The 13,530-nt window shown below is 43.3% G+C and overlaps 1 protein-coding gene across 2 annotated transcripts in view; it reads left to right on the top strand.

Moving 5' to 3' along the window:
* LOC132072626 (cytochrome P450 7B1) overlaps positions 1 to 8,841 on the top strand; it is a 125,264-nt gene extending 116,423 nt beyond the window's left edge. For both annotated transcript variants that reach the window (XM_059471071.1, XM_059471077.1), the window contains 2 exons: positions 383 to 561; positions 4,609 to 8,841. In XM_059471071.1, the coding sequence (XP_059327054.1) occupies positions 383 to 561; positions 4,609 to 4,896 (467 nt within the window). In that variant the 3' untranslated portion in view covers positions 4,897 to 8,841. The remainder of the gene's footprint in view (positions 1 to 382; positions 562 to 4,608) is intronic.
* Positions 8,842 to 13,530: the final 4,689 nt, after the last annotated feature.

Below are 13,530 nucleotides of genomic sequence, written 5' to 3'. Positions count from 1 at the left end.
CCACCAAAATATATGTAAATGCATAAAGCGTTCATGTCTTTTGATTGCGTTGTTTTCAACACGATGCCTGAATAATGACTTTCCACCCAAAACCTGGTGCTGCTTACAACCGTCAGGATTTCTCATCACCATCAGGGAGAATCACTTCGGGAGGTTCAGCATCCCTGACTGCCCCAGCCCAACCCTGCGGGCTTGTGCATTGCCTCCTCCTGGTCTCTGCTTTATGTTTTGTTTTGCTTGTGTGGTTTTTTCCCTTTTTTTTTTTCCCCTTTAGCCTGCCCTACTAAACTCCTGGAGAATCAGCAGCCGTAGCCATGTATAACTTCCAGTCATCTCCCATATTTCTGATGCTTCCCCCCTCCCCCCTTTTGTTTAATCGCAGAGAGTGCCTTAAACGAGAGTTTAAGAATGTGCTCGTCCTCTATGAACATCCGCATCAGCCAAGAGGATTTTGTTCTCAAGCTTGAAGGGAATCAAGAAGTCGTTTTGAGGAAAGGAGACTGGATAGCCCTTTACCCGCAGATTTTGCACATGGACCCTGAGGTCTATGAAGATCCTAAGGTAAACATTCAGCTGGTGCTACTCTTCCTACTCCAGGCACATCGAAGCAGCCAAGCCTTTTGTGATCTGCGGTTGTTTTGGTTTTTTTTTGTTTTGTGTTTTTTTACTGCTGTTCCTTCTTGTGGAACAAATCTTCCTAGTTTCAGATGTATTTTCTAGGGCCCTGCAGGTCAAAGGATTCATGGCCTGAAGAGAGAAATATGGTGATGAGACTGACTGCGACTGCTTTCAAAGGAATTGACAATTGCACACTGACTACCATAAACTTTAGGCTAAATGTGGGCTTTGTTTGGCAGTGGATCATTTGATACCCAAGGAGGGCTGAATAATAGAAGGTGGTTTAAATAGCAAATAATGTGGGCCATTTAGCTAAGTGCCCGCAAAGCATCATTGACTCTCTGAAGCCCTATAATAGCAGTGTCTTGCTTGAGCCTTATGCTTTTTCACCTCCCTTCGTAGGGATTCACCCCTTCTTGATCAATTAGAGTGTTGTGAACTTGAGACTGTAAAGCTGTTGCTCTGCAGCGAAGCTCGGAGGGTAATTGTGTCATCTCCTTGTATTTTTCTCTGACGCTCAAGTTAATGAATATCAAAGACTCAAAATTAATCCACCCTGCCTCAGCTATAATACAGCTTCAGAAGTTCACCACCTGCATGCAAATTGACTAGTCCTCCTCTGGGCTAGGTTGCTCCCCAGATTGCTGTCCCCAGCCCAGGGTGCCACAGAGGAAGAGCAAGAAAGAGCAAGGGTGCACGCTGATGCTGTTAAATGGCTCGTCTGCCTGAGAGGCAAGAGCTTGTACCTCATCCATTCCTCACCCCTGTTTTCCTAAGCAAATGGCTGTCTCCCAGCCATGCTGATTTCCATCTTTGGCATTTGAGCCAAAGAAGAAAGGAACTGGATTTTTTACATGTTTATAGAAAGCCCGTGTTAGAGACGTTGCTCCACGAAGCTCTCCCTTTCAGGAATTTAAAGATGAGAGCTTGCAAAGAAAAGATGAGATTCAAGTGCCTCGTTGGTGCAGGACAGCATTTCGTTGTGTAGGAGCTCTGCCAGCCTCAGTGAGAGGAGGTGTGGAGCATGTTGGAGTCAGCAGGAGTAAGGTATAGTCACTGGGATGAACACTGGAGCCACGAGGATGAAAATTACATTCAGGGGAGCTCTGCTGGCTGTCCCCACCCAAAAATGAAGATAAAGCCTGCAGAGAAAATCAGGGTTTTAAAAATAATTCATCTATTGGCAAATAGTTGATTAATATTTTTATCCTTAAAAAGGATAGATAACAGCTAACAAATAAGCTGCTTTTTTTTTTTAATTTTATCCTTAACACTTTATTTTGGAGAACGTTATTGATTTGTCAAAAGTCCATCTGTTTGTTTAGGTCCTAGACCAAAAGCATCAGTGTGGAAACTGATCTCCTCCCTTATCCAATAATTGCCAGAATATATTACCATATTTCCATTGCTTGAATATATCTGCTTAGTATCAGCTCTGCTCAGCTTTCACAGTACAGCTTTAGTTCATATATTTTATCTTTTTGATAGTGAATGAGCAATCCACACATTGCAGTACATTGATTTCAGCACATGGGCCCCTCTCGAAAAGTGGGGAAATCACTGTTCTGTTTGGTTCTTAAAATATGCAGTGTGCTTTCAACAATAACTACTGAGGATCAGATAGAGATGGAGAATGAATTTTTTGAAAGGTGCAGTCTTGAGCTTGTCATGTATTTAGGGAAAACTTTTCCTGGGAAAACAGGCAGCTTGATGAGATAATTTTGTAGCAATGCTTTTTCTCCTGGATACATAAATTTAAGTTCAAGCTATCTTGTGCTTTGGCACCATATTGTGTAAGTGTGTAAGCATATATTTCTGACCTCTTTCTCCACCCATTAAGGCCTAAATAAATTAGTCAGTTTTCTATAAAGTGTATAAGTGAAACCCTAAATTCTATCTCAGCTAGTTATAGAGCTCAGTAAATGAACTCTGCAAAACCCATAGAGTAAGAATCAGGAAACCCTGCAGGAAACCCTCTATGGTGACTTCCCAAACAAAGCTAAATACAGTATGTGACAGAAGGAGACTTAGATCAATCACAGGAGATTACTCAGTTTTCATAATATTTGTAGCAGCTCATCCACACAGAACTTCTTTGCCTGCTTTTGCTCAGTGTCCTCACCTTTTCCTTGCTGTCAGCCACCATGTCTCTTTCAGGAGACCTTGTGCATGGCTGAAAATTCCTTCATTTTTAAAAATTGGTCTTTATTAGTCAGTGAACCAGCTTTTAAGGAAACACTACTCAACCCAAGGGACTTCAGCAGCCCTGAGTTTGATGTCACTGTCATTGTCTGCATTCCTGTCTCACACTTGTTTTCTGTTTCCCCTGTTCCTTAGACAGCAATTTATTTTTTGTTAAAAGCAATTGCAAGTCTCAGAAAGCTCTTAATATGACAAAGAAAGCATAAGGTTTGACCCAGTGTGTCTGTGTGTTCAATAACACAGTGCTTAATTCCTCCAGATACCAGAAGTGCACCTTGTAAAAACATTTGAGAAGAGCTCTGGGTTGGGTTTTTAAACTATTGCAGTTCATATTTAGCAGTGCTTTTTTAGACCAGCAGGATTTAGAATTCAGGAAGTAAATCTTATGATATGCTGGGCTTTCATTTTTGTTACTGTGCTGCTCCAAATGAAGCAATAACTTCCTGGCAGAAAAAAAAAAAAAAAAAAAAAAAAAAAAAAAAAAAAAAAAAAAAAAAAAAAAAACTTGCTTCCTTTTGGCTGGGATGTTCAAAGAGACTGAAATGAATTACCTGTCAGTGGAAGCAGACATAGAATCACCTTTATATTTGTGGAAAATCCAGGCCTCTGTCATTTAGTGAAATAAGCTCTTGCTCTTCAGCACCCAAAGGTACATCCCCTCCAGTGCGCCTAGTATTCGTTCCCTTTCTCACTCACCACCTCCCCTGACATTTCTCAACAGCAAGACCTGGAGTGCATGATTTTCAGAGCCTTTAATCTAATGGGTAGATCAGTATCAGTGTATTTTTAGTGGTGGTGTGGGGTTTTTTAATCAGTTGAGGTCGGTTTCTGTCTGACTGACTTGTTCCCAGCCAGCTCCAAATGGCTGCTGCTATAGCAGATGTATGCAAAGCAGGACAAATGCTAATGAGTGACCATAAGCAAGAAGTGCCTGTCATTTTTATTCAAAGCATGCAGGAGGGTTTTGTAAGTGGTTAATTTGCCATTGACTGAGTGAGGATGCCAGATCTCCTTCATTCAAAAACACAAATTATCTCTAAACAGGGATCCTGCTAGTCAAAAATAGTCAGAAATATGTTCAATTTATGGAATGTAGGTTACAAGTGTGACCTCAAGCCTTACTTGAAAACACCCTCTTTGTAATGGTTAGTCACTGGCATTGTCCTGCCTTGCTCACAGCTTTTGCAGCAAAATATTTGAAGGTAAAATGTAAAAATTAAGCAGCAACCATCTCCAACTGAAAGGAAAACTGACTGCAAAGTGCTGGAGTTTTCGAATAATCTGCACCATTCGGTGCAAAAGAAGGATGGATTTTGCTCTGGCTTGCAAGAGCAAAATTGGTGCAATGCACTAATTTATTCATAGGCATTTTCAGAATTTTGCAGATTATCCTTATTCATGATGTATGTACCACACTGAGTGTGTATGATGCTTTACAAGAAAATTGTCCTTCCACTAAGGTTCATTGTCCCTGCTACAAAGCGGTCAAAATCTAATTACAATCAATATAGGCCAGACACTCAGTGGATGAGATGAGGAAGTTGAAGGAGCTTGATGTAAAAGGACTAAGCTAAATAAGTGGATTTAAAGAGTGCTCTTTGCAGGGAAGGTAATGTGAGTTAATGAAACTTGAGGGAACCAACTAAAAAGAAGAAGCTGTCAGCTCCTTGTCTTCCTCTTTATCTTATTTTCTGGGTTTCAGACGCATTACCATTGTGCAAAGAAAGCAGCTCATGTAACTGCCTTGTTAGATATCACGCTGTCTCTCTCTTTCTCTTTCATTTTCAGGAGTATAAGTTTGATCGATACATAGAGAATGGCAAGAAGAAAACCACATTCTACAAGGCAGGAAGAAAACTGAAGTATTTCCTAATGCCCTTTGGCTCTGGGATCAGCATGTGTCCAGGGAGGTTCCTCGCGATGAATGAGATGAAGATGTTTCTTTTCATACTATTGTCTCATTTTGATGTAGAACTAGCAGAAAACAAAGCTGTCAGACTTGATAACAGTCGCATGGGCCTTGGTATCCTCCTGCCAGACGTTGATATTGCCTTTCGTTACAAACTAAGGTCCTAAAGAAATTGAGCAGCTGCCTATATGCCTTCCACTAATCTCCATGTTTGCTCTGTTTCATCACTCAGCTTTATATTTTCGGACACGTTTGCTTTTCCCTCTTTGCTTTTACCTCCTTCCTCTTTGTTTCTAAGGAGAAAAGCTGTTGGGCTGGAGGTAAAGACCAGATGCAGGGACGTGCAGCCTCAATTTGTCCTGCTTGAGTTGTGAGAAGTGAGATGATGTGACCAGAGTCTGGCCAAGTAAATAGCCCAGCATCTCTACAAGGTGCATCCCCATACTCTTGGTTGTGAGATGAGCAGGATTTACAGGGAGGATGAATCCAGGCCACTTACATGAATATCAGCATCTGCTCATAGAAGCATAACAACAAGAAAGGGGGAGCTTCTTGTGATTATTATCCTAACTTTATAGTTACTTTATTTCTTTCATGGCCTTGAGCCCTTTACTTGGGAGATGTGATGGAAGTGTGGGGTGGTGGAGGATGATTTGCAAGAATGTCTTACTGAAAACACTTTTCTAACTTCAGGTTTATGTACTGATGGTGAATGCTTTGCTTTCTTGCTCCTTTTCCTTTTTTTTTTTTTTTTTTTTTTGGTGCAGTTTAAAAATTTAAAACATGTGATTTCTTTCCTGCAATCATTTTAACATCAGAAGAGAAGTTCTGTTGATTTTAATAGGCTCTCGATCAAGCCTAAATTATCTATTTTGGCTCTTGAGCCCCCCCAAAAAAGCATGTTCTTCAGGGAGAAAATATAGAAGCCCATTTGAAATTATCACCTCGAAAATTAGCTTCTCTTTCTCTCACTGTTTCTTAGTAACATGTTCATGCATTTGTTTTGACCGTTTCTTAAGTTTGTTCATTTCTCCAAAAAGGCAAAACAGGAAGACAGTTTCAAGGGCAAGTCTGGTATCTAAAAATGCTTTTTAACATTGTTTTACCTTGCCTAAGTTGTTAGGCAAAGTAGTGTGACCTGTGTTTGGAAACAGACCTGTCCATCTGCAAATTGGAAAACAGGCCCTTCCCTGGGGCCAAAATTTGAGCAAGTGAAAACCCTGGGCAGCCACAGAAGTTTATACTGGCTGCCCAACCTGCTTCACTGGGTGCCCAGCTCTTGTTTGGAAAATTAATTTCCTAGTGCACAAAATCTGAGAGTTTAGACTCTGTCTCTCTTCCCAGCCATCACTTCAGAGATTGATGAGGATTCCCGTGGCTGTCCAGTCTCAGTTTGCCAAGATGATAATTGTAATGGCAGAATAGCCACATCTGTGGGCCTTGCCTTGTCTTCCTAAAAAAACAACTCTCTTTGGGATGTGGCAGAGTACGTCTTTCAAAATCAGAAATTCTACTAATCTATATGGCACTTGATGGCCTATGGATGAAAACTACTACCTACATACTAAGAATTACTTATTGTTATTTTTGTAGAAGCCTGTTCAGTTATTTGTGTAAAGCACATACCCTAAATAAGTGTCATCATCAGTAGAAAGACTTTCAGAGGTTGCTATAGCCACATTCCAAGTCCTCCATGAATGAAATAGTGGTTTTTTGAGATATATCGTATAAACATTTTCTCTTCATATATAATATCAATAATGTCTACAAATTAGGACATTACTTACATTAAATTACTTACATTAAATGGACTTTGCAGTTGATTAAATGCTTTAACTTTACTTCCACATTTGATCAACAGCAAAAGCTGATTATTGTTTTGTGCCACAAAGTAAAATTGTTTTTTATGGAGACATTCTTGTACTCAGGTTACTTACTCCTGTGGTTACTCTGTAGAAGCTATTCTGTACTCAGCTGTAGCTCACAATCCACTTTGGACATTAGAGCCTGGTTTATTGAGAGAGGGAATGTTGATATCATTACACTGTTGATTGTATTCCATTATTGCTTATATGTAAGCTGTAAAATGTCTCATGCTACAATTATGATGAATCCTTTTTGGCATCCAACTTTAAAACAAACCTGAAGCAACTGCAAAAAAAACAGTGGGTATTTGTTTTAAACAGAAGCCTCTTTTTTATAATTGTATTCTATTTTTCGGATTTTGAATTAGAGTATCACTGGCTGCTGCATAATTTGATAGGGCATAATAGGACTGTGCCAAAAGTACATGCAAATAATTAGTAGTTTCAGATTAATTGCTGATCAATTTTTATGGTATCTATTCTGAAATTAAAAGAAGAACTAGATTGTCTCCAAAGTAGCAAATTAAATCTGTATGGTATGCTCCATTTAAAAAAAAAAAAAAAGAGAGAAAAGGGTCAGAGTCTTTTCTAGGAGTTGGATGAAACCTCTATGAAGCTGCTTGGAGACCTTGCATCAGAGTTAGAGAGCACCACACAAGAGACCAACATTCTGCTGGGTTAAAAATGCTTGCTCTTTTTGCTCAAGAACCAAAATAATCAAATGCAAGGCAGGGTCTGCCCAGCCTGGCCTGGAATTGTGTCCCTGGTAACCCAGGCTCCTGGCAGATTGGTTTGGCTGGTAAGCAATGCATCACTACCTTGGCACACCTCAGCTGCTGAGGAGGAAAGCCTCACCCCATGTAAAGCCGTGAGAGCTGGAGGTGGACAGGGAGGTTAAGCCCTTCTGGTCCGTGCATTCAGCCACTGAGGAGGGGACATACTGATGGGCAGCAGCTGGTCTGACCAGGGTGACTCAGTCTCCATGGAGCAGGACTGAAAGGCCCATGGTGTTGGTATTCCTGGTCAATAAGCTGAGACAGCACAACAGGGAATAGCATCCCCAAAAGTCCCAGCTGGAGCCAAGCTAGCTGCAGGGTACTGTGCCAAGAAGAGCATGTTTCATTGCATAGGGTACAAGACCCTTTTTGATGACCTCCTTGGCTGCAGGACCCAGGACTGTGCAGCTCTGAGTGTCTGTCACTGGAGCACGAAGAGACAAAGCCATCTAGGCAGAAAGAGCAGTGCCCTTTGCCAGCGTTCAGTGGGGCTGCGGGGCAGGGTGGGAGGAGGCAGACCTGCGCTTCCCTCTCCCACCTCTCCACTTCAGCAGGGGGCTCTGCCCTGCCAGCCCAGCCATGCCTTCTGGGGGCATCCACAGACCTGGCGGTGCAGGATCAGGCAGGAGGAGCACATGGGTACCCCTGAATTCCTCTACTGTTCCCTGAGGAATTGGTGCACTCACCCATCAGTCTGACATGTGACTCGGCTGGTCACTACCAGCCTCTGACTGTGAGTTGTTGGTGTCTATGACTGTATCAATACTATCTTCTGCTATTAAAAAATATATAAGCACCTTTTTTCTCATTTAAAAAAATAGTTTTATTAAGTCACTCTGGCCCTTTATAGCACCCAAGAAGAAAGGTAATTTATCATGAACTAATGTGAATGCTAATACATAGTTTTTTAATTATTCTTCTTATTTTAATTTACAGATTGAATGTTCTCCATTTTCATGCTGGCACTTAGTACTGCTAGATGCTATTGTAAACTTTTTAAAATGTTACATTATTTAGGAAACCATCTAGTATATCTGTACCTGTTTGCAAATTAGATTTTCATATCTGTCAATATGTCCTAATTAATAATAAAAAACCATGTAGGAGTTGTTCTTTATGCTTTTAAGCCAGCTGCATGTGACTATTTTTGGCATTGCTATTTTTATGAATAATTACTGGTCTGTGAATTTTTCTTGTAGAATTTTACATGATCTTTTATTTTGTCATTATTGAATGGTCATTCAAGAGATTGTGAAGTGCTCTTAATTTTGCAAACTCACAACTTGTATATAGATGAACAATGGCTACGTTCTACTTTAACAGTTAATATCCATTGTTCAGGCTCCTAGATCAACTAAGGTACTCCTGAGCAAGAAAATAGAAAATTCATTATTTTAGTAATCTAACATCTTAAAGAAATTTTGTATTTCAAGGGCACAATAAAAAGGAATATATCTATTTTAATATTGAATGATTGTCTGTGTTATTTTTTCCAGCTTATGCTTATGCTTTTCTCACAGATTCACAACTATTGCTTTAATTTTTTAATTATTATTTTAACATACTACATTTTTTTGTTACTTGATCTTGACAGGTATTTCTGTAATTTAAAAAAAAAGCATTTAATTCAGCAGTGAAATACAGAAACTCGTCTGAATATTGCAAAGTAGCGAGTCTTTTTAATCACACCCCCTCCACGAGGAAACATAAGCCAATTCTCATCAGGTGAGATTAAAATAGTGGTACTTCTGACATTCTTAGGACATTATTCAAAATTAATATAAAGATCTGCAGTTCACTAGTGATTCCTAAGTACAACTCCTAGGCTTTTACTTTTGCAAACCTCCATGTAGTACAAGATGTACTACCTAAAGTAAAATACTCTCTCTTCACAGATCATTCATTTTAAAAGGGGATATGAATGAAATTGTTGCGATGCACAGCACTGCACCAGCAAAGCACAACTTGGCTTTTCTAGGTATCACTGTAGCTGCTGAGTTCTCCAGGTATTTAATAGGAAGGCTGTACCCTAAAGACATCGGTGTTTCTCCATTCCTTTATGCAGAAATGCTTGTCAGGTATGTCTGTGAGGGTTACTGAAGATGCTTCCTAGAGAAGACAGACCTGCAGCATTTTCTGGGTTTGGTAAATGTGTGTGTAGCTGTGCAATTGTTCTAACTCCAGGCTACATTAGCAGTTATTGAAATTTATACATTAAAAAGTGGCATTGTTTGAGATTTCTTAAAGGGCACATTTCTGAGTGAGCTTTCCATAATGGTCTGAAAGATAGCTCGAAAGGAAGGAGTTAGTGAGATCCCCTAGCACTGTATTTTATCTAGTATTTGATTTGATACTAGGTACTGTCTTGATTTTACTTGTATAGCACTGTATTTTAAAACTGTTCAAGGTATCAAAATATGCATATGCTTAACTCATATGAATAGAACTATTCTAGCTGCCAGACCATAGAAACTGAAGTATTTTCCTATCTACTACCTAAACCAGCCTATGCACCCTGGCTAGTCATGTCTCCACACCTACTACATAACAGAAAAATTATCTCATTACAAAAACACCCCTCAAAGGTATGTTTATGAAAGTATCATGATCCTTAAGTTATTGTCTATGTTTATAATTAGCAATAAATAAATAAATATATATAATAGCATATTAAAAAAGTAGACAATGTTTCATTTTAAAGTGAAAGCAAGGAAGCTGTGGTGGGGTGTTGATCCTCATATAAACCAGTTCTGTGTTTATTCTATGCATCAGGCTTTCCTGGGATCTCATTTACTGACGTTGTATGAGTACATCATTCAGAATAGTAGAAATGTGCTCGTCTTCAAAACTATTCACACCAAAATAAATAATCAAAAGTAGCCTAAGCTTCAGCTGTTCTGGCTAGAACCCTTGCAGGATTCTTTCTATCTTCAAAGATTTGTTAAACCCATTTTGACACTAATGTGTCGGTTTATTTTTCTTTTCCCCAAAACCAGTAGCTATGAGTACAGAAAAGTTGAATAAAAGTCTAAGTTCTGGCTACAGGGAGAGTAAAAGTCAGTAGGCAAACACCCTGTGATGACTTTTGACAGCGACTTCTTCCCCATCAGCTCATCTTTCCCACTACCTCTTTCTTCCAAACAGTTTAGTCGCTCGCTAATCTCCTACAGGCAGCAAGTCTCTCCCTGTCTAATTTCCATCTTGCGAGCCAGTGAATCGCCTCTCTTCACAACGTATCTTTCAGTTGCCTTTAAAAAATGAATTCTTTACAGCAGCCTCTTGCAAAACCGGCTTCGCAGGTGGCTGCAGCTGGGAGAAGTGCCGCCTCGCTAAAGCTTTGAACCTGGAAAGCGGATGGGCATTAGTTGAGCTGCTGTTGGAAGCACCGGGGGATGCTGCCGCTCCGGGATGCCCCCGGCCCGCGGCGGCGGCGGGACCCGAATCCCCGCATCCCCGCATCCCCGCATCCCTGCATCCCCTCATCCCCGCATCCCCTCATCCCCGCATCCTCGCCCTCCTGCATCCCCGCATCCCCGCATCCTCGCCCTCCTGCATCCCCGCATCCCCGCCCGCTGCCCGCCGGGCTCCTGCCGCCGGCTTGTGCTCCCTGCGCTCCCACCTCCCCCGGCCCGCGACAAAAATCAGGGGAGAGGGGGGTGAGGAAAGACTCCTGCATGCCCTTTCCTAAAAGCATCACGAGCTCCCAGGGATGCTGCAGTGGGACAAGGGGCCCCCGAGGAGGTTCCTAGGGAAGCGGTCTGGGTGTTCGGTGAGTTTGGATGGCTTCGGCTGGTGGAGAGGAGGTTTACTCTGGAAAGGCGATTGTTTTTCCCTAATCCTCAATTATGAAGATTTAAAAATAGTATTAAAGGGGCAATCTGTTCTGCAACTTCTCGGAAGAAATAATTGTTGATTTAGATAGGCACTGATCCCTTCAGTGTTTGATGAAGACGTTAATTTATGGCTGTCTAGCAGTTTATGGCTGTCATTAGATTTTCAGCTTTGTCTCTCTTCGAAATGTATCTTTATTTTTTTATTTTAATCCGAGACAATTACGTAAGAAAACGGTTATGTTTGATCTAAAATACATCATTTTCCTATAGCATTTCAAATTATTCACAGATCATAGTTCTTATATGTGCATATATGAATTTAAAAATACAGCAGTAAAGTGCTTGAAACAGACCATAAATTTGCTTCCTATTTTATTACACGTCTCTGAATCAGGTTGAGAGGACAAGGGCAACTAGGGGCTTGGGGAAGGATTTAACCCTTCCCGAGGCTGGAGAACGAGCCGAACCAGACCTGATTCCCCTCCGGAGCGCTTCGGGGGCGGGTGTGGGCGGGCTGGGTGACACCGAGCTGATGAGTGACCGGGGGTAGATGGGGCTGGCTGCAGCCCTGTGCTCATTTAGCAGATGTCCTCTCTGCGGCGTGGAGGGCTGCGAGGAGCCCCCGCGTGGGGCTGGGGGCCGGGGCAGCCGTGCCCGCTCCGGCTCCGGCTCCGGCGGGATGGCAGCGCGGAGCGGACACAATCGGCTTAACCCCTGCGGCGCCGGCCTGAGCCGCGCACAGCGCTGCAGGGAGAGCCTGCCCTGTGCCCTCCGTGGGCTCCGCCGGTGCCGGAGCTCTCCCAGGCGGGGCCGGGCCCAGGGGCAGCAGCGAATCCGCGGAGGGGCCCAGAGTGACTTGCCCAAACTTTTGTCCCGCTCCGACAAGGAGCTTCGCCCACTGCTTAGCGCCCCAGGATCAGTCCGGCCTGTGGGCAGGGACGGTGCGATCACAGTTACAAATGATCCTGGAAAGAGTCGGGAGTGCCGGCTCGTTTGTTTTACCCCCCAACAACCTCCCTCCGCCACCAGCATCACCAAAAAAAAAAAAAAAAAAAAAAAAAAAGGAAGTGTTAATTGCTTTGAAGAAGTTTCCGAGCACGTGGATAATTTACTCTGACTGCTGAGTTTTAATTAAAAGCAAACTTATTTATGTTTCTGATGTTTATATTACGCGATTTAATTACGTTTAGAGGCAGCGTCGCACTTTTTTCCCCCTTCCACCCTAAATCACATTTTCATTAAAGGTTTTAATAAGAAAACTCACTTGACCACTATTCATTATCTAGTCCCCTCCATGCACACAAGTTCACTTACCCATTCATTTATTCACTTACTCATTCCAGCAGATCCGCTGCAACTGCTGCTAGCAGGGATGTGAACACTCATAATTATTTGTCAAAGTCTGGAAAGTGTATTATCCCTTCTTCTAGTGGTAATTAGTTACCATAGCATCTAATACGTAAATGTGCCCAGAGCACACCATTAACAGTTAAGCGGAGGATTCAATTTAACACATGATTATATCTTTCATAAGTCATTACATTAGGAAAGCCAATGTCACTCATGCTGGGACAATCTAGGCTCCGAGCCGGGGTAAGGGGCCGGGGAAGGGAGCCAGGCTGGGCGGCGGGGGCAGACGGAGCTCCGGATGAGGCCGAGGGAGATCCCGGTTCCGTGGGGCGATTGGGAACGGGGAAGAAGCTCTTTTGAAAGGGTACATGTTCATTTCTGGCTAAGTGAAGCTTTAAGGCGGGCGGGGGAGCCTCTCTCCTCCCCCCAGCCCGGCACACCTCACGCTTGCATTGGCAGGACCCGCTCAGGGACTGGCCCAGTGGCTTCGCGCCGCTTCCCAGGGAGGATGCCCGGCGCAGCGCGACCGGAGAGCGGGGCCGGCAGTGGCAGCACCCCTGCCTGGCACGGACCCCTCGCCCCCTCCGAAGCAGTCGAAGAGGGAGCAAGAGAGCCCAAAGTCGGGCGGCAGCGGTAGCCAGCAATGACAAAGATTTTCATTCCGCTGTCCCGTCGCTCGAGGCAGAGGCAGGCGGGGAGCGGAGAGCGGACAGCTCTCTCCATGTGCCCCAGACATCGCTCCCCAGAGCCCCGGGGAGCGCTCCAGGCCCGGCCCGCACACTTGGGACCCTGTCCCCGGCCACGGGAGCCGGGAGGCAGGGCTGGGCCTCCCCCAGCCCCTCGCTTCCTCCCCACCTTGGGTCCCGGCCGCTCCAGGAGTTTGCTGGGACCCGGCCTGTTGTCCCCCACCCCACGGCCGGGCAAAGCCGAGCAGCGCCCGCGCCTTCCAAGGGAACCTCTCCGGGAAGGAAGCCCGC

The sequence above is a fragment of the Ammospiza nelsoni genome, chromosome 1 (assembly GCF_027579445.1).
Source record: "Ammospiza nelsoni isolate bAmmNel1 chromosome 1, bAmmNel1.pri, whole genome shotgun sequence".
NCBI classification, from domain to species: Eukaryota; Metazoa; Chordata; class Aves; order Passeriformes; family Passerellidae; genus Ammospiza; species Ammospiza nelsoni.
The sequence above is the reverse complement of the archived record's forward strand: the minus strand, read 5'-3'. Positions and strand labels throughout refer to the sequence as shown.